This window comes from Felis catus, chromosome E2 (assembly GCF_018350175.1).
Source record: "Felis catus isolate Fca126 chromosome E2, F.catus_Fca126_mat1.0, whole genome shotgun sequence".
In the NCBI taxonomy this organism is placed as follows: Eukaryota; Metazoa; Chordata; class Mammalia; order Carnivora; family Felidae; genus Felis; species Felis catus.
Window position 1 is genome coordinate 1642585 of NC_058382.1, and position 19295 is coordinate 1661879.

Consider the following 19295-nt stretch of genomic DNA (forward strand, 5'->3'; position numbering starts at 1 on the left):
CATGTCAACAAGCCGCAGGAAATGCCCCTGTCCTGTCACTCAGTGGCCCCGGTACTGCCGCGGACCCCCCGTGCACAGCCTTCTGGGTAATGTAGTTTTTGCTCTAAAAACGACTCCCAGAAGAACGCGTTCCAGAGCCAGTCTTCCTCGTGGTAAAACACTGATTAGGCCCAGATACCCCAGTCAGGCCCGCCTCTTCACCGTGAACACAACCCAGGGGGGCCGAGGAGAATGGATGCCCATCACATGCCCCGGGAAATCCAGGCTCCGAAGGCGGGAGCGTCCGCCTAGTCAGGGCACGTGTCACCTGTCCGCCTAGGGTCAGGCCCTAGGCTGGGCTCGCGACTTCCCCGTGCGTCTCACCTCCTCGCGACCTTCCTGGAGGGAGCTGGGCACACGAGCGGTAGGAAAAGCGAGCGCCAGGACACGGACGCCGGAAGCCCTCCCTCCCACGCGGCGCATGCGCACCGCCCGGCCCCTCGCGGGCTCTAGTCCAGCATCAGCTGCACGTGCTGCCAGGCCTTGACGCCCGCTGGTGAGCGAGGCTGGGGGAGGTCGGGACTCCGGGGTGGAGCACGGGCGCTGCATCCTGTGTCTGATTGCCGGACTAGGGGTCCTGCGTGGATCTGCATGTTGGGGAGTTGTTAGCGAACGGGGTTATCTCCAGTCTGAAGAGAAGCCTGAGAATAGATGGAGAAAGGAATGGGCAGGGGCGAACCCTGAACAACCCGGCGTTAAATAGGTGCAGACAAGGGGCACCTGGGTGGCTCTGTTGGTTAAAGGGGCAACTTCGGCTCAGGTCATGATCTCGAGGTTCGTGAGTTCAAGCCCCACATCGGGCTCTGTGCCGACAGCTCAGAGCCTAGAGCCTGCTTCGGATTCTGTGTCTGCCTTTCTCTGCCCCACCCCTCGCTCTATCTCTGGTCTCTCTCTTTCAAAAATAAATAAACCTTTAAATAAAATAGGTGCAGACAAGAAACCAACAGTCATATTTAGAATCCTCACAATCTTTTTAGAATTCTATTACATAAAGTCTCACAAGTCACCATCAGTGACTTTTGTTTTCTTCTCATAACTGTGAGTGTGAGAGAATAAGATCTCGTTTCTAATGAGTTCAGAATACATATGGTTATGCAAATGGGAATGTAGTGTGCAGAAAATGCCCTCAAAAGATTTAGTTTTATGGTATATTACTCAGCCATAAAAAAGAATGAAATCTTGCCACCTGCAACAATTCGGATGGAGCTAGAGAGTATTATCCTAAGCAAAATAAGTCAGTCAGAAAAAAACACAAATACTATATGATTTAACTCATATGTGGAATTGAAGAAACAAAACAAATGATTGTGCGGGGGTGGGGGGAGAAGAAAACTAAGAAACAGACTCTTAACTATGGAGAACACACTTATGGTTACCAGAGGGAAGGTGGAGGGGGGCGTTAAATAAGGGATCACTTGTGATAAGCACCAGGTGTTGTATGAAGTGTTGAATCACTGTATTGTACACCTGAAACTAATATTATTACATGATATGTTGACTGGGGTTTAAATAAAAACTAAAAAGAAAAAGATTTAATTTTAAAAGTGGAGAAAAGCATAGCAACAGGATGTTAATGGAATCAAGGATTAAGGTGGAGTTAATTTTCTAGAGGAAGATGGTTTTTATAAAAGGTTGTGGAAGGGTGCTTGGGTGGCTCAGCTGGTTGAGCATCGACTCTTGATTTTGGCCCAGATCATGGTCCCAGGATCCTGGGATCAAGCCCCACGTCATGCTCCATGCTGAGCAGGGGATACTGCTTGGGATCCCTCTGCCCCTTTCCCTCTCTCTGAAACAAAATAAATAAAAATTCATATTAAAAAAAAAAGGGCGGGGGCACCTGAGTGGTTCAGTTGGTTGAGTGTCCACCTTCAGCTCAGGTCATGATATCATGGTTCCTGAGTTTAAGCCCCACATCAGGCTCACTGCTGTCAGCCTGTCAGCACAGAGCCTGCTTCAGATCCTCTGTCCTCTCCTGCTGCCCCTCGCTGCTTGTGCTCTCCCAAAACTAAGGAAAAAAATTTTTTTTAAATTAAAAAAAGATTGTGGAGAAATATGACTAAATTAGTGTGTGGTCCATCATTGGCCATAATAACTTGACCAAATTGGAAACAGCATATTTCTCTTCACATGTAGTTGACACAGTTAAATGAAGTGATTTGAGGCTAGAATGTAAGTCAGATATTAAAGATTTTTATATTCTCTTTGTCACGAGAGGCAGAATGTCTGGAATCAGTGGTGGGGAAAGCTATATAGCTATTGGAAGTCCCTGCTGTAAAGCATGTCAGAGAGTTTGCATGATTTAGACACATATCACCGGGTAGTCAACGTGGAAGCCCTAGTTTCCTTTCCTATGCTTATCTTACCTACTTCCCCCAAAATGCACCCGGTGATGTGAATTTGTCTAGCACCAGAACCGAGTAATATTGCAGAGTTCCTATGTACAAACCAGTTAGTTTATTAGGAATTTCAAGGTGTTTAACTGAAGTATTACTTCAAGAGCACTGATAGAGAGGACAAAGCTAGAAAGCACAGAGATGTGGGCACTGGAGGTGCAGATGAAAAGCCACAAGCCAGTATCTTGGAGCCTTTAAATCATACATCTGCAGCAGGGGTTGGGGGCTGTCCGTCTGAGTAGCCGAGTTCCTTGTATAAAGGGTCTGGTCACACATGGAGCCGTGGTCCTACACGTGCAGGACATTTCACATGAGGAGACTGCATAGAATACGGTGAAGGGAGTAACATGAACAAGGCAAGCTCCATACGCAGTGTTTGTAAGTCAGGTGACGCAGCGGGGAAAGCGATGCCTGCAAAAATGAGCAAAAACCAGGTTTTGAGCTCCCAGCTGTGTCTAGATGTTTATTCTGGGACAGTCAGCTTATTGTGGATAGAGGGAGTGGCTGACACATGACAGTGGGACAGAAGGATACAGGGGAAGGTTGGAAGAGCCCTAAATTGCTCCAAGTGGAGGATGTGATTTCAGAAGAGGTGACGGTCCGTCTATTATTAGGGGTGATTTAGTTGATGCAATCAGAATATGACACATCACAGAGATACTGGTGAATCCATTTGAGAATTGAGCGGCAGTTGATGTTCAGTGAGACATGTTATCAGACGGTAGCATGCTCGTGTCAGTATAAAGACTGTGGACCTCTGGGTTGACCCGTGTCCTGTTTTATAGATCCATGCTCCTGAGAAGATGGGAAATAGTAAATTGAGTCTAGAAGCAACTGTGATGGGGGATAGGGTATGCACCAAGGCGGTTATCTGAATGAAAATAGGAACTTGTTTTGACGGTGAGTGGTTGAGTCACCACCCTGGGGACCCGGAGGGACATCATCTTGGGACGCTCTCATGGGAAAGAGTTTCTACAAGAAATAAAGATTCTATCCCATCAGACACCAACTCACAGAACCATAAAGACCTGGTAAAAAAAATGACTCAGCTTTTATTCATTAGTATCTTGCATCTTAGAAGAAACAAAAGACAGACAAGTTAGTAGAGCCAGGAGAGCTCCCTGGACAAATGCAATGAAACAGGTGCGGACAGGGCTCAAGAATCCATCTGAACAGATGGAGGCACCACCCTCCGAGAGTGGGCCCGGACCCAGGGGTGCTCCAGGATCTGCGACAAAGGCAGCCGCTCCAAAGGCTGGTATCTGAGAAGTTTGGAGATCAAGTCCCGGGCCCCCAAAGGTATTGACGGAGGAAACCTGATGTCCACCTGATGAGGCCAGACAAGAAAAAAGAAAAGGATGGTTAATTTCTGTGCTCCATGTTTTCTGTTCCTTGAGTCCCTTCCAGCCACTCTTCTGGATCTTATTCGACAACCTTTATGTGCAGCCCAGGCTCTGTAGCACCCCGCCCCCACGAATTCCCAGAATGTGACCATCCCACCTTGAGGATACGTCTGTACGTCTCATTATGGGAATGGCTCTCAAAGGGTGGATTCCCCACCAGCAGCTCATAGCAGAGCACTCCAATGCACCACAGATCAACCGTCTCATTATATGTTCTCCTTTCTATCATTTCTGGGGGCAAGTAGTCCAGAGTCCCACACATGGTCTTTCTCCTAGAGGACAGCAGAGAAGGGAGGCCTGTGTAGAGGCCCCACACAGGGCAACCCTCCTTTTCTAGATTCCAGTGAGATGAGAGATGCTAGAAAGGCCTGAGCAGTCCCCTCCCAAGCCTGGAAGTCTGGGAACACCAAGTTTTAATAAGGATCGAGGTTTAGGGAAGGCAAGTCCTGGGACCCACCAATTCCATACTTTGGAATTACTTATACATTTAGCTCACGATCCAGGATGTTTTCATAATATTCTGGGCATCAATAGAGATTTGGAACAAACTGAAGGTGCGTCAACAGAGACCAAGTAAAATTTCCGGAATTATGGAGCAATGATTCTTATTTACATGGAAACTTACTGGGGAAAGTTATATGTTAACAGAGATCAAAAGATAAAAGATGTGGTTCAGCCATTCTTTCCATCTACAAATGCACATTAAATATATACATATGAAAAAAGACAGTGCTCAAATACAAACCCGGGGTTTTATCCCAGTCTTACACGTGCAATGGGTTAAATTGGATCATTCCTTACTGGCACCCAGGGCCCATGCCACCACCACGTGACCTACCTCAGAGATGGGGTGTGCACAGACCAGCCAAAGTCTGCAATCTTCACCTCACCCCTGAACCCCAGCAGCAGATTCTCTGGCTTGATATCCCTGTGAATCACCTTTTTCTCATGGCAGTAGGTCAGAGCATCTGCTAATTCCTCCATTATCTGAGTGAGCAAAGAAAAAGCAGTCTGGAAATAAAGCCAGCCAGTTTTCCGTGTGAGATAAAATACTCCTCATACATTTTTATCATTGTAGTGGAATCTTTTTTTTTTTTAATTTGAAAGAGAGAGCACACAAGCAGGAGAGGGGCAGAGAAAAAGGAGAGAATCCCAAGCAGGCTCTGTACTGTCAGTGCAGAGCTCGATGCAGGGCTCCAACTCACAAACGGAGAGATCATGATCTGAGCCGAAACCAAGAGTAGGACGCTTAACTGACTGAGCTACCCAGGCGCCCCTGTAGTGGAATCTTTTATGTCCTAGTTACCAACCCCATTACTTCCTTAATGGCACAATTAATTACTGGTGGGGGAGGAATTCCTCTCCCCATTTTATGTGGTCTTAAAGGAGGGATGCTAAAGTGGACGGAGCCTCTCTTTTGCCCTAGCACAGCAAGGAGCTGGACCAGGGCCCATGCTGAGCCAATCAGAGGATCGCCCACAGGACTGGAGTCCTGAAGAAATGATACAAAAATAGGAGGAAAATTGGAAGATCACTCATTCTGACAGCAAGATGACCCAGCCCTTCCTGCTGGGATAACTGAGGCTCTGAAGAAATCTCTTGCTTTCTATTTCTAAGCCAGTTCTACTCATAGGCTTTCAACATGCTTCTTCACATAAGGTAGTGGAGATTCTGTTGCTTACAACCAAAGAATCCAAATTCATACACACTAATTATTAATATTCTGGGTAACTAGGGTATCAAAATGTGAAGTTATAGGATGTATGTGTTACTACGTAAAAGGTAACAGAATTCAGAAATAAAGAAAAAAAAAAAAAAAAAAGAAGCTGGACACTAATGATAGCCACAAGCAGTGATCCCCACCAGCCCAGAGTAAACTCACAGGCCCAAAGCCGCCAGCCCTCCCACCTCACCGTGGCTGTGTGCTGTTCATCCAGCGTGTTGCTCTTTTGCAGCTCCTTGTAGAGCTCACCCCTTGGAGCATATTCCAGAATCAGGTACACCCGGCGTGCATCATGGAAGTAGTTGTATAGGCGTAGGATATTGGGGTGCCTGGAGAAAAGATGGAGGAAGGGTCAGACTCATGAGACCCAACTCCCGATGCTACTAAAAGTGATTGGTCGGACAAAGGACAAATTGCGCTGGGACCAGAATAATGGTCTGATACTGGAGTGTGTGAGGGGAGAGCAAGAGGAGGCATCAGGATTTGGGGGTCTGAAACAGGGAAGAGGTTTACACGGTGTAAGTGGAGTGAACTGCAGAAAAAGTCTTCAAGGTGGACTCAAGGTGGCCTGTTGGAGGGTCATTTGGGGGGAGTGCTGGGTTCAGATGCCAGAGGTGGAAGAGGAAACAGATGAAGAGGAAGAAGCTGGCGCTGGATTCCCCTGCAGCCCGTCCTTACTGTAGATGCGCCTGGATCTCAATTTCCCGGCGCAGCTGGTGCTCCAGTCCTTCCTTTTCTATCTGGGACTTGAAGATGACTTTCAGGGCCACAAGGAAATGGCTTTCCTTGAGCCGAGCCAGGTACACGTTGCCAAATTTTCCCTTGCCCAGAGGACGCCCGATTTCAAAGTCCTCAATCGTGAGGCGCCGCCTGAAAGTTAGAACAGAGCCTCAGTTTGGGGAAGAAGATGACGGACTCGAACCTCCTTCACCTCTCGTCTCCCGCCCCCGTGCCCCTTCCCCTTGTCAAGGGCGCAGCCAGGCTGTTTTGTTGGCCCACGAGCCAACACTTCCCACGTGCAGCTGGTCTTCATTTCTCGTCCCGCTCCGCTTCCTTCCAGAGACACTCACACGGGGGGCATGCCGAGCTCCACGAGGCCTGCTGCGGCTTCTTAGACAGACAGGCAGAGGTCAACACGCGCTTCTTGCACCCCACCCCCGCCCCCAACAACTGACACCAGTCCTTCTCCACCTGTTCCCTGGTCTCGGGTCTGCTCCTCTTCTTCAGCTGCGGGCTGCACGCTGCCCGACTGCATCGCAGCGTTTGGGTGGCTCCCCAGGAGACGGCACGGCGGCGACGGGACGCCTTCCCGAGCCCTTTGGAACTGTCCTCAAAAGGGGTGAGGGTAGGCAACAACCAGGCTGAAGCGCTTCGGACGCCGACGGCCCCCCACGAACCCTCAGCGCAGCGCGCGGAGCTGCACCTCCGAAGATCAAGGAACTCCCGGGTAGCCAGAGCTGGGGCCTTTATGTCTGCGCCCCCTCGTTGGATGAGCCACAGTTCCTGACCGGCTCCCATTGGTTGGATCTTCTGGGCGCGCAGGCAGCGTGTCCAATAGAAAAGACAGAAATGGGAGCTTCCGCCCACGCTGAGCCAATGAGGTGGCAGGGCGCGGAGACCTGGGCGCTGCGGCGGGGCAGACTAAGGGGGGGCCCCATGAGCTGGGGGAACCTGGGGGAATGGGAGGCGAAGCAAAGGGTCTCGGTGAACCAATTCCTGCGTGAGTCTCCGAGAGTGCGCGAATGCATTAATGAACTGACACCGTGTGCTTGTGAATGATGAGACACCAACCACAGGAAGCTGCGGGGGGTGGGGGTGGCTCTAAGGTCGGCAAACTCCCAAGCTATGCACCAAACCGGCCCCCGCTGGGAGATCGTGTCTCGTTCAGGCCACTCCCCAGGGGTGTCCTTCGTCTTGCTTCCCGAAGTATCTGCCTCTGTCCTGGGGTGTCCTACAGCCCCTGCTCTCCCCACTCCACCCCACAGCCCTTGGAGCCTCCCCCAGCCTGGGACTGTAGGCCCATTCGGCGCAATGGCACAGACTGCTCGCCCTTTGCCTCCATGAGCTGTGTATTTGCTGGACTCTTGACCTTAAAAATACAATAACACATTCATTGTATTTAACATTCGGTTATTTTTAACCAGCAAAAAAGAAAAAAGAAAAAAGGGCTTATTTGGAAATACAGAATTACAATATAGGGACAAGGAAGATGCAGCAAAACGCTGTTTTATGGAGAAGGAAGTTTGGGGGGGCTTGTTTTGAAGGAAAGTCCATTGGAGAAAAGGAACAGTTTAGTAAAAGACACCTTCTCATTGGTTGAGTTGCCGGGGTGGTCAATTTCTTGTAGGAAATGCAATGTATATCTTTTCTCCTTGGGGCCTATAATTGATGATTCTTTACTGTTGAGGATTCTTCTGCCGGCGTCTGCAATTGACATCCCTAGTCAGGATGTGACAGCCCCCGTCTGGCCTCCTGGCTCCATTTTACTGAAGCTTCCTTTAATTAATTTTCACAGACACTGTCTGCAGTTTGCATTTGGGGGTCTCAAATAGTAAAATCAGCCCACATGTCTGTTTGTGTGGCATATACAGGCGTTACCAAAAATTTAAATTGCATTCTTTTAGACAGGTAACATAGCAGGATTCTTGCAGAGAGTCTGACAATGAGGCTTTTCTTTCCAGGAAGCAACTTTATTCTTGCCAGCACGGCTCAGTTGGGTTCCTACCTGAAGAATTGAGCCCTGAACAAATGCCACATGGCATAGTTTCTAATACATTTTCTATTTCTTTGTCTCCCATATAATGATAACACACAAACATGGAGTCTGATTAAGCGGTCTCATGTTACAAGGTCGAGAGGGATGTCGTCACATGTATAGCCAGGTTGGTTGAGGTTTTTGGGTTTTTTTTTTTTTTCCATTCCTTATGGAGGGGACCCTACCACAGTAACAATATAAATTCTTGGAGGAATGTAATTTAGAAAGAAAAAATCTTCTCCCAACCCAGAAAACCTCCTCACAAAGATAGTAAAAACATAAATAAAAGTTTATTACTGAATAAACCTTAAACTGAATGCGATGCCGTACCACAGATAATTGCTAAGAGATGGAAAGTGAGAAAGATGCCATTTCGTAAAGCCACGCAGACACTAGCTTTCCCAGTGTCTCCCATTACATAGCTTCATCACAAACAATAATTAGTCCTCACATAAGAAAACATAACAGCACCATTTGTTACACAGAGTCATCCTAAATCTACCTGGTAATTGGGGTGGCTGTCTGCTCCTACATTGGCTTTCCATAAGGGAAAACAAATGTCTCATTTCTTGAGGATAGAAAGCGGTGTTAACCTTAAAAATAAAAGTCACTTATTTTACCCACAAAAAAGTGTTATTTGGAAATAGCACAGAATTGCCATGGAGACACGCAAACTACAATAAAGCCACAGGCAAATCCAACAAACAAAAGTTATTTTATGGAGGAGGAGGGAGTTGGAAGGGTCGTTTTGAACAAATTCCATTGGAGGAAAGCAACAGTTCAAGATGATGGAAGTCTCTCATTGGTTGAGTTGCAGGGATGGATGATTTCTTGCAGGAGATGCAGGGTCCATCTTTTCCAGTTGGGGCCTGGAATTCACGATTCTTCCTTGGAGTGGTTTCGTGAGAGTTCTGCCTTCTGGCCTCCCAACTCTGTTGTAAATTAACGAGGCTTCCTTCGTGAATCTTCCCTTTTGCAACTTGGAGCCAGATGCCCACCAGAGAGGCTGTCTTCCCAGAGAAGCTGAGTGATAGAGACAACGTCTCCCTTGATTTCTGCATTTCAAAGAGATGGCTCCTGAGTCTTTTAAGACATTCGGGGGGGGGGGTCGGAGCGCACCGGGGGCCTGAGGAGAAGGCTAGTGGAGCTAGAACTGTGTGGCAGGGGTTCAAGTGGGACCAGGGGAGTTAGATAAATGGAGACAAATTGCGTAGAACCCTGTCAGCCTTTGTAAGGAGGCTGTAATTGGCTCCAGCACTTGTTCTAAAATGTACCTGGGATTTGTTTCCTCAGGTGTGGTAAGGCAACAGATCTGGAAGGGACTGTCACAAAGGAAGAAGTTTATGCTCACATCCCTGGCAAATGGGAGTTACGGCATGTTACCCGTGGGAGACTCTGCGCCGTGTGGATGGAGGTCTCGGTTCTCGGACTCCCCACAGAAGGTTTACGTGAGGACCGGCTCTCGGGGAAAGGCAGCCAGAAGGAAGGTAGCAAAGCACAAAGCCCTTTAAGGACAGGCCGTTCTCAAGGTGGGAAAGCGAGGCACTGCCCTGAAGCTACAGGGCTCTTTTCTCTTTATGGGTCATAGACGGGATGGTCTCTCATAGAGGCTGCTTCCAGTCACTGGTAGGGAGGGGGTCTCTGATCAAGCCCACCGTGTTCCTACCGGAACCATCTTGGCAGCCTTCCCACGGGGGAGGGGGCAACGCTGCAGCGCACAGGCATGACCTTGGGCACGGATGGCCCTGCGGCACAGGCGGGAGCGTGCGTGTTCCGCACCGGGGCTCCTGGTCTGTCGGCCCTGGCGTGTTGGAAGGCGGTCAGCATGTGTGACCCCAGGCTTCTAATGTGTAACCTACTTATCAGCACCCTAACCTCCAGCTCCGAACTGCCTGTTCTACCAGACGTACACGGCGGAGCGGAGGAGCGGGGGAAGCACCAGGGTGGGTCGGAGGCAGCAGTGACGGAGAAAGCGCCGCCCACCACGTGTCGTGTCTTCGGCAGGAAAAGGCAAGGCGGAACAGGTAAACAGTTTAGGATTGACTGGTTTGAATAATATGGTAGGGCTTTGGAGCATTAAGTGTCACTCCCTTCTAGTACTGGGCCCTAGAGTTTTAAGGAGACAGACAGGTGGGTCGTTTGCATGTGAAAAGCGAGGTCCCCGGGAAGTTGTTAGTGGTCTCTAATAACTGGCTGGTCCTGGGAGGGGCAGAATCTCCCCAGTCAGCAAGACTCCAAATGCCAGGACACAGAAAATTAAAAATATGTAGTTAGTAAACTGTGAAATAGATGACCACCTGGGGAGGTTTTCAGGTGAATGGTAATATAATCTGATTTGTGAATTAAAAGGATCAATCTGAGTAGTGTGTGGAAATCAGACTATAGGAGGGGCAAGACAGAAGATCTATTCGACTGTTTTCCAGATGGCGGAGGACACGGACTTAAATTAAGTTAGTGACAGAGGGAAGTGGTTTATCACAAAGTACAAAGAGTTGATCAGAAGGGACAGTAATCAAATTAGCACAAAAATCTGAACATGAATATAATGGTTTCACAATATGAGTTGTTATTTTAATCAACTCATAACCCACTCTGCCTCATTTAAATGGTAACCAGATTTTTTTTTTTTTTTGAGAGGTAGACGGAGAGAGAGAGGAAGACACAGAATCTGAAGCAGGTTCCAGGCTCTAAGCTGTCAGCACAGAGTCTGAGGCGGGGCCCGAAACCACGAACTGTGAAATAATGACCTGAGCCAAAGTGGGACGCTTAACTGAGCCACCCAGGCGCCCCTTAAGAGGTTAGCACATTTCTGATGACACTACCGTTTTCCTGTCACACAAATACTTCACTACATAGAGATGCTCAGGCTGATAGCAACGTTTTGGTCACAGAGCCTAGGCCAGGGGCCAGCCGGACGGACTGAGCAGAAATGCACCAACTGAACAGCCTTTGGCTGCTCAAGTGCTACACATCCCAAAGGACTGGCCCCTGACCAGCTTAACATCTGGCCTGGGAAGTGATCTTACGCCCGAATCTGCAGGCCCCGCTCGCTGCATCTGTTTGACCAGACGATTGACGCGGATGGTGCGACTCACGGGGAATGGTGGCTTTTGTAGGCCTGAGGCTCTGGGACACACTGTATCTCTGCCTTCTGCGGACCCCCGGAGTACCCACGGTCAGTCGCGAAGGTGCGGCGTGCCTCAGTAAGAAACCCCGGCATTAAAGCTTCGGTGAGCTTCCCTCATTGGCGATGCCTGAACATACTGTCACACCTTTGCCGAAAGAATTAAGCCTTGTGTGACTGTGCCGGGACGGGACACCTGAACGCTGGTGCTCAGTCTCCCTGGACCTTACCTTTAGTGACCTTGGCCTGTGTCCGCGCTGTCACAGGCAGGAACCGTGTTACAGCTGTTCTGAGTGAAGCGCATCCTCCTAGCACACCATCAAGCCTGAAGGTGGCTCTGGGGAGCAGAGAACAGTACGGACCCGTGCCATGATCTAGAAGCATGTTCCGGGCAAGGCTCGCCGAGGAAATGCCATTTGAGATGAGAGGTGAGGGATAAGCGTGCCCTCACTGAGCAAAGTGGGGAGGAAGAGCCCATGGCAGGCGGAGGAGTGAAGGGAGACAGGGAGTGAAAAGAGGCCAGCGTCGTGCAAGAGGTAGTAAATGAGGCCCGTCCCCCACCAGGGAAGGCCCCGTGGATGGGCCGCGTGAAGGATTCGGGGTTTACCCCAGGAGTGGAGGGGAGTCGTGGAACGTTTTAGGGGGAGGGGGCGGGGGAGCAGCCCGTGACGAAATCGGAGCCGGATCTCTGGCGTCAGTGTGGACAACGGATCGCCGAGGACACAGGTGGACCCAGCCGGAAAAGCAGGAGCCGAGGTGTCAAGTGACGTCTGCAGGGAGCAGGCAGCAGGCAGCGGACCGCAGAGCCACGAGCTCCCCGGCGGGAAAACTTCACAGCGCAGACACGCGCTTGACACATGGATACCAGAAACGGAAGCGGAATAAATAGGGACTCGAAACTAGTCACCCAGCGCTAAGAGTGAGGTCAGGAGGCGCAGCAGGCAGCCCTACTAGAGGGCCCAGGCTCTGGACTCCGCTCCAAGAGGACAAAACGACTCGCCCGTTTACAGTCTAGCGCAGACCCTTCAGTTGTGACACGTGTAACCTACCTGTGAGCAAGCAGGTCGTTAGCCCTCACAACTCAAGGGTGACATCGTGGAGCGTTCCAGAGGCACCCCCGCCCCGCATCCCACAGCGGAGACAGGAAAGGCCGCCTGTGAGAACAGAGGGAGCCGCACACGCCCCCGAGGCCAGCTTCCCAAGGTCTCCAGCATCACGCCTGTAGGGCGCCCTCCCAGCTGGAGCCCAAGGCTCCCACTGCCTCCCACTCACACGGACACACACATACGTCACCTTGACGAAGCCACTAATTTCAAGTTAAGTGCACTGAATGATGCGCTTAGTTTTCTGTTTGTTGAAGCCAGAGGTATGAACAGCAGGAATAAAGAGATTAAAAACTGTTGATGTGTACTGCAGAAACACACCGTGTCAATCTGGCCCTCACATTTTTATAAAGTTAAGTGTGGTACATTTGCAACTCAGACCACTGGAAGGCATATATCCTGACCCACATGTATAGGTAATACACGTACCTCTATTAGGCATATACATACATGTGGAGAGTCCTAAGTGATGTGTACATGTACGCATACACACACACAAAACACCAGTGTTTGGAAGAAGCAAAGTCCTTTCTCACCAGCATCTCTGAACCTTGTCATCACTAAATTAAATCCTGGCTAGTTTCTTCTTATTTTTTTTTAACGTTTATTCATTTTTGAGAGGCAGAGCATGAGCAGGGGAGGGGCAGAGAGAGAGGGAGACACAGAATCCAAAGCAGGCTCCAGGCTCCGAGCTGTCAGCACAGAGCCTGATGCGGGGCTCGAACCCACGAACTGTGAGATCATGACCTGAGCCGAAGTCAGACGCTTAACCAACTGAGCCACCCAGGCGCCCCAAATCCTGGCTAGTTTCTAAGTTCTACTGTGACTTGGTGATTTTTTTTGGTTACAGTGGTTCTGCTTATATAAGCCTTCAAAGTTGTGACTCTTGAAGTAACTGTATTTGCTTTATGTACAGAAATTTAACCAGCATTTTAGTACCTTTCAATCACTGCAAGGAAGTTACACAGCAGGCCTGGGAACTCCCATCCTTTGAGCTTGCAGGGTTTGCCCTTGGCCGGGGTTTGTGACCTCGGATGATGGCAGGTTTCCCACCACTTCCAGGAACTAATGGCTCAGAGTGCCTAAGTTTCTTGTGTAAACAATGTGGCTCACACTGAACCTGCTATCCTTCTGGAAATCTAGAACTTGGTGTGTGCTTTTGCACATACATATTCTCTCTCCAAAAGACCAAGGGTCTCTGATGAACTTCCCTAGGATTGTCTAAAATGTGTTTATTTACTTATTTTGAGAGAGCGAGCAAGTGGGGGTAGGACAGAGAGAGGGAGAGAATCCCAAGCAGTCTGTGCTGTCAGTGCAGAGCCCAGTGTGGGGCTTGAACTCAGGAATCGGGAAATCATGACCTGACCGAAATCAAGGGTCGGACGCTTAACCAACGGAGCCACCCAGGCGTCCCCTAGTAAACTTTTAAAATCATGGTCTTAACTCCTTAACGGAGCTTAAGTTAAATGTGTCCCGTGTGCGTTCCCAGAAACAGGACTCTTGAAGCTTGTCTCTGATGGCCTCTGGCTTTCTCCATTCCTGGTGCCTCTCCTCGACTGCGTTTCCTGTGATCAATCACAGCCTGCCCCCGAGTATGACAAAATGTGGAGTCCTGTGAGTCTTGCTAGCAAAACACTGAAACAGGATGGTCCTGACGCCCTTAACCATCTGGCCATACAGGCCTGTGCAGATTCTCTTCAAGAGCCACATGCCACACACTGTGTCCCCCCGCATAAACAGCTCTGTGTGAGCACTCTGAGAGGGACCCGAACTAGAAGACACACATATACTGAGGATCTGTAAGGGGGAGAGAAAGGAGAAATGAACAAAATGGCTGCAAGGTGTCTGACGTGGGCAGGAAGGCAGACGACAGTGACCTTCAGGGAGATGTGGGGCACCTCACACACACAACCCCAAACCCCAACCCCTGCCTTAGCCGTTGTCTACCTCTGCGCCACCTCAAACCCCTCGTCTGTACTCTCCGTACAGTTTCAACAGATTATACAGCCGTTAAAAAGTGAGTGTGGTTTGTCTCCGGTACTGTCACATGAGAAGGTAACTTGCAGACAAATGGTAATGGCCCGCTCTATGGCGCAGTGGTGCACAGACCAGCCTATGGAAGGCGGCGAGGTGCTCAGGGCATGGCTTCTGCAGCCAGCCCACCTGGCTCCAATCCCCAGTCCCGCACTTCCTGATCAACTGTGAAGCCTTGGGCAGATGTTTTAACCCTTCTGTGCCTCAGTTTTCTCATCTGTAAAATGGGGAGAACGTCACCTACCACGGACCTGTTGCAAAGGCTAAGAGTTGCTGTGTGTCAAACACTGCAAACGATGACTGATACACGGGAACACACCATGTCTGCTTGCCGTCAGGATCATTATGGGCGCATCCTCGTGGTGACGGTCACAGCCGCATGACACATGCACACAGGCTCAGTAGGTAGGAAGACCGACAAGGTGTGGAACGATGACCAGAGAGAAACATTCAACCTGGAGACAAGGACGTGGGGGAACTCTGTGATCACTGAGAGTAAAATGCCTCGGGGGCGGGGGGTTAACTCACTCAGGGATCCCCTCACAAATGAGAAAGCAATGGCGACGCACGGATCCTGAGAAGCACAACTGTTTAACAGACGGAAGAAGACAAAGGGCCTCTGAAGAAGGGCAGGAAGTCACAGAAACCAGGAAAGTGCCTTCAAGTCAAAGAGGTGGGCAGCAGTAAAAGGCCCAATAACAGACTGGGGGCGGGGGAAGCGTGGGAGCACAAGAGGGAACTCTGTGAGACTTGCTTCAGTCAGGTGCCAGTGGTGGAGGCCAGAGAGCGGACAGAACTGTTGCACAGGGTGTGTCTGGGAGAGAGAAGGGCAGAGCTCACCAGGCACGTGGGGCAGGAAGTGTGTGTGTCGGGGGGTGAGACTAGAGACTGGAACACAGGCATGGATTAAGAGGATAGAAAGGGATTAAGAGGGAGAAGTTAAAGACCAAGCGGTGAGGGTCTAAATTCGAACAGGTCCGGGGCGCCTGGGTGGTGTAGTCGGTTAAGCGTCCGACTTCAGCCAGGTCACGATCTCGCACTCCGTGAGTTCCAGCCCTGCGTCGGGCTCTGGGCTGATGGCTCGGAGCCTGGAGCCTGTTTCCGATTCTGTGTCTCCCTCTCTCTCTGCCCCTCCCCCGTTCATGCTCTGTCTCTGTCCCAAAAATAAATAAAAAAAAGTTGAAAAAAAAATTTTTTTAAATTCGAACAGGTCCTAGACAAGCCGGGGATTGGGGGATGTGTCCAACCACGAAGAGCAAGAGTGACCCCTGGAGAGGAGGGACCCCTTCTCCTCTGGGGCTCTATCTAACAAGGCTTACAGAGCTGGGAAATTTTACACATGAATCTTGGAGACTATAACCCTGAATAATCTGCAGATCTTCAGTTTTAAGATCCATTTTTAGAAATATCTGTGGATAACAGGACTTCCATTTCTCTAGATACTTTAGGCTTTTTATTCCAATACCAAGATAAGCCACCAGAGTACCAGGACTTTGGACTACATAGTTTTGCCTGTTTTATTTCTAAGAGTCCTTCTTTGGTATTGTAAACTAGGCAAGGAATTAGAAAACGTAAAAAAGGAGCCAGTAGAAATTAAACTGGAAAAACACAAAACAACCCCAAAACCCCAACACCACAAAAGCCAAAGCGATAACTCACTGAGTAAGCTCAACAGGAGATGAGATGAGAGACAAAACAATCAGTGAGCTCAAAGATCAACAGAAATTGATAAATCTGAGTAACAGAGAGAATACAGACTAGATAAACAAAAAAATCTGAGGAACTCATTTAATTCGAGTCCTGAATGATATGAGAAAGAGTAGGACTGAAAAACTATTTGAGAACATAATTACTAAATCCCCAGATTTGGCAAAAGACGTAGGTCTTTAAAAAGTTAAACAAATACCAAACAGGAAAACTCCAAAAATTCTGTGCCAGGACACACTGTAACCAAACTTACAAATACCATAGATAAAAACACCCTTCACGGAAAGGAAAAACTACAGACAGGGCAACAATGGGTTGAACGGCAGTAAGTAGGTTTCTCATCTGGAACCATGGAGGACACAAAGAGGTATATGTTTTTCTTGTACTAAAAGAACCGTAAACCTCAAATCTTTTATCCCATGAGAACATCCTTCAGGAATGAAGGGGACAGAGAAACATTTTTAGATGAAGGAAACCAAAATCATTTGTCAACAGCACACCTACCCCAGAAGAAAGACTACAGGAACTTTACCAAACAGAAGGCAAATGTTAACATAAGGTCTGGAACTTCAAGAAAGGAGAAAGAACAATGGAGATGGAATGAGTAAAAGTAGAGATAAACAGACCACTCTTTTCATGAGTTTTGTTTAAAAAAATGTTTGACAGCTGAGGCACAAATTACAACATCCAACATAGTGCTTGGTGTAAGAAGGGAAATACTTAATTAGATTTAAAATGGAAAATGCAAAGGAACCTAATGGAATTAAGGTTTCTATACATCAAAGTGCTTAAAATGCTGATAATATCAGACTGATAAGTTATGTATATACAATGCCTACAGTACAAAAATTAAGACAACACTCAAAACATCATAGGTATATCAAATGGAATTCTAAAAACTGTTGGGAGTAACCCACAGGAATGCAAAACAACACAAAACAGAACAAGAAAATAACAAAAACAACCAGAAAACGAGAAACAATGTGAAGGGAACACAGCAAAAAATAAAAAAATGGAACACTTAAGCCCTAACACACCAGTAATTACTTTCAATTTAAGTGATGTGACTCTACCAATTAAAAGACAGAAGGTAGAAGGGATAAAAAAGCATGACCCAACTATATGCTGTTATAAGAAACTTCTTTCAAATGTAGTGACACAGATAAGGTTCAAAATAAAACTATGGAAAAATATAAACCATGCAAACATTAATCAAAACATGCAATAGGGAGGAACGCCTGGTGGGCTCAGTTGTCTGACTTTGGCTCAGGTCATGATCTCAAGGTTCGTGAGTTCCCTGTGTTGGCCTCTGCACTGTCAGTGCAGAGCCTGCCTGGGATCCTCTGTCTTCTTTCTGCCCCTTCCCCACTCTCTCTTAAAAATAAACATTAAAAAAAAACATGCAGTAGGGACTATATTAATATTACTGAAGTATGCTTCAAAGTCAAGAAAATGGGGTGGGAGGGGGGAGAGGGTGGGTGATAGGTATTGAGGAGGGCACCTTTTGGGATGAGCACTGGGTGTTGTATGGAAACCAATTTGTCAATAAATTTCATATAAAAAAAAATAAAAAAAAAAAAACAAAGTCAAGAAAATGAACATGGGCAAAAAGGGACATTAAATAATGAAAGGGTCAATAACCAAGATAACATATCAATACTAAATGTGAATGCACCAAACAAAAGAGCTTTAAAATACCTGAAGCAGAAAATAATAGAATTTAAAGATGAACAGACAATAATGCTTTAGGACTTCACCATCCTCTCTGTGCAACTGACAGAAACACTAAACAGAAGGTCAGTAAGGATACAGAAAATTTGAATACTACTACCAACCAAGAGGATTGTGCAGGCATTCACAGAAATTCCACCCGATGACAGAACACATTCTTTTCAAGCGGCCTTTTAGAACATTCAAGAAGACAGACTGGGTCATAAACACACAACAAATTTAAACAGGCCAAATGTGAAACAAACTAGAAATCCAATAACAAAAGATAAAGAAAATACTCTACTAGAAAACTAAACAATAATCCATGAACCCAGTAGTCTCTTAAGGAGCTGAATAAACTGGAATTAAAATTAGCTGCGGTGGGGGATGCCTGGGCAGCTCAGTCAGTTAAGCATCCAACTCTTGATTTCAGCTCAGGTCATAATCTCATGGTTGGTGAGTTCAAGCCCCACATTGGGCTCTGCACTGACAGCAGAATTGGAATGCTCTCTCTCTCTCTCTCTCCCTCTCTCTCTGCCCCTCTCCTGGGCACACATATGCGTGTTCTCTATCCCTCACACAAAATAAATAAATAAACTAAAAAATAAACTAAAAAAAAACACTTGTGGGATGAAGCTGTCACAATGCTATAAGGGAACTTTATAGTACTAAGTGCTTAAATCAGAAAAGAAATGAGGAGCAAAAGACAACCAAAGCAAGTAGAAGAAAGGATATAATAAAGATTAGATGTTAGTGAAATTATATAAACAATAGAAACAAATGAAATTAAGTGATGGTTCTTCAAAATGATCAATAAAACTGATAAATACCTAAGAAGATGGACAAAGATAGAGAGAGAGTGGACCTATTTCCAAAATCAGGTATCAAATGGGACAGAAGTATAGATCTTGCTGCCATTAAAATGGTAATAAGGAAATACTACAAGTCTACAAGTTAGAAAATTTAGATAAAACGGAACAATTCCTTGAAAATGCCAATCTTAAAACTATCCAATGTATCCAATATAAAAATTATTCTGAATTCAAGAAATTAGAGGAAAATTTCCTCAACAAAATATAATCAAATGGAATGTTTCAATACATAATACGTAAAAAAAAGTTATACTCCACAACTAAGTGGGATTTATTCCAAGGATGCAAGACTGGTTCAATATTCAAAACTAATCAGTTAATACACAATATATCCATAAACTATAAAAGAAAAATCAGATAATCACATCAATTGATGGAGGCAAAGCATTTGGCAAAATCCAACGCTTATTCATAATTAAAAAAAAAAAAACA

At 47.3% G+C, this 19295-nt stretch overlaps 1 protein-coding gene and 1 long non-coding RNA gene across 4 annotated transcripts; one reads left to right on the forward strand and one right to left on the reverse strand.

Moving 5' to 3' along the window:
* Positions 1 to 3464: 3464 nt before the first annotated feature.
* On the reverse strand, positions 3465 to 7031 carry AURKC (aurora kinase C). 3 transcript variants are annotated; one of them, XM_006940800.5, is made up of 7 exons: positions 6750 to 7031; positions 6629 to 6665; positions 6237 to 6428; positions 5749 to 5887; positions 4674 to 4822; positions 3933 to 4107; positions 3465 to 3759 (listed from the first exon to the last, which is right to left on the reverse strand). In XM_006940800.5, exons 1-7 carry the CDS (start codon positions 6811 to 6813, stop codon positions 3589 to 3591), a joined length of 927 nt encoding a protein of 308 aa, XP_006940862.2. In that variant the 5' UTR covers positions 6814 to 7031; the 3' UTR covers positions 3465 to 3588. The 3 variants fall into 3 exon arrangements, with proteins under 3 accessions (XP_006940862.2, XP_019674638.1, XP_044902742.1); XM_019819079.3 differs by having other exon boundaries at positions 6629 to 6668; XM_045046807.1 differs by lacking the exon at positions 6750 to 7031 and having other exon boundaries at positions 6572 to 6667.
* An 8271-nt stretch (positions 7032 to 15302) lies between these two features.
* On the forward strand, positions 15303 to 16202 carry LOC109494708. The gene is made up of 2 exons (XR_002149715.3): positions 15303 to 15549; positions 15785 to 16202. It is a non-coding gene; the product is annotated as an uncharacterized LOC109494708 (long non-coding RNA).
* Positions 16203 to 19295: the final 3093 nt, after the last annotated feature.

Excerpts from the sequence above, each read along its gene's own strand:
- AURKC (XM_019819079.3), bottom strand. The coding sequence starts at position 6,813 with ATGCAGTCGGGCAGCGTGCAGCCCGCAGCTGAAGAAGAGGAGCAGACC. Across the intron at positions 6,669-6,749 it reads GACCCGAGACCAGGGAACAG|AAGCCGCAGCAGGCCTCGTG; the intron begins GTGGAGAAGGAC and ends TGTCTGTCTAAG. Across the intron at positions 5,888-6,236 it reads GAGATCCAGGCGCATCTACA|GCACCCCAATATCCTACGCC; the intron begins GTAAGGACGGGC and ends TCTTTTCTCCAG.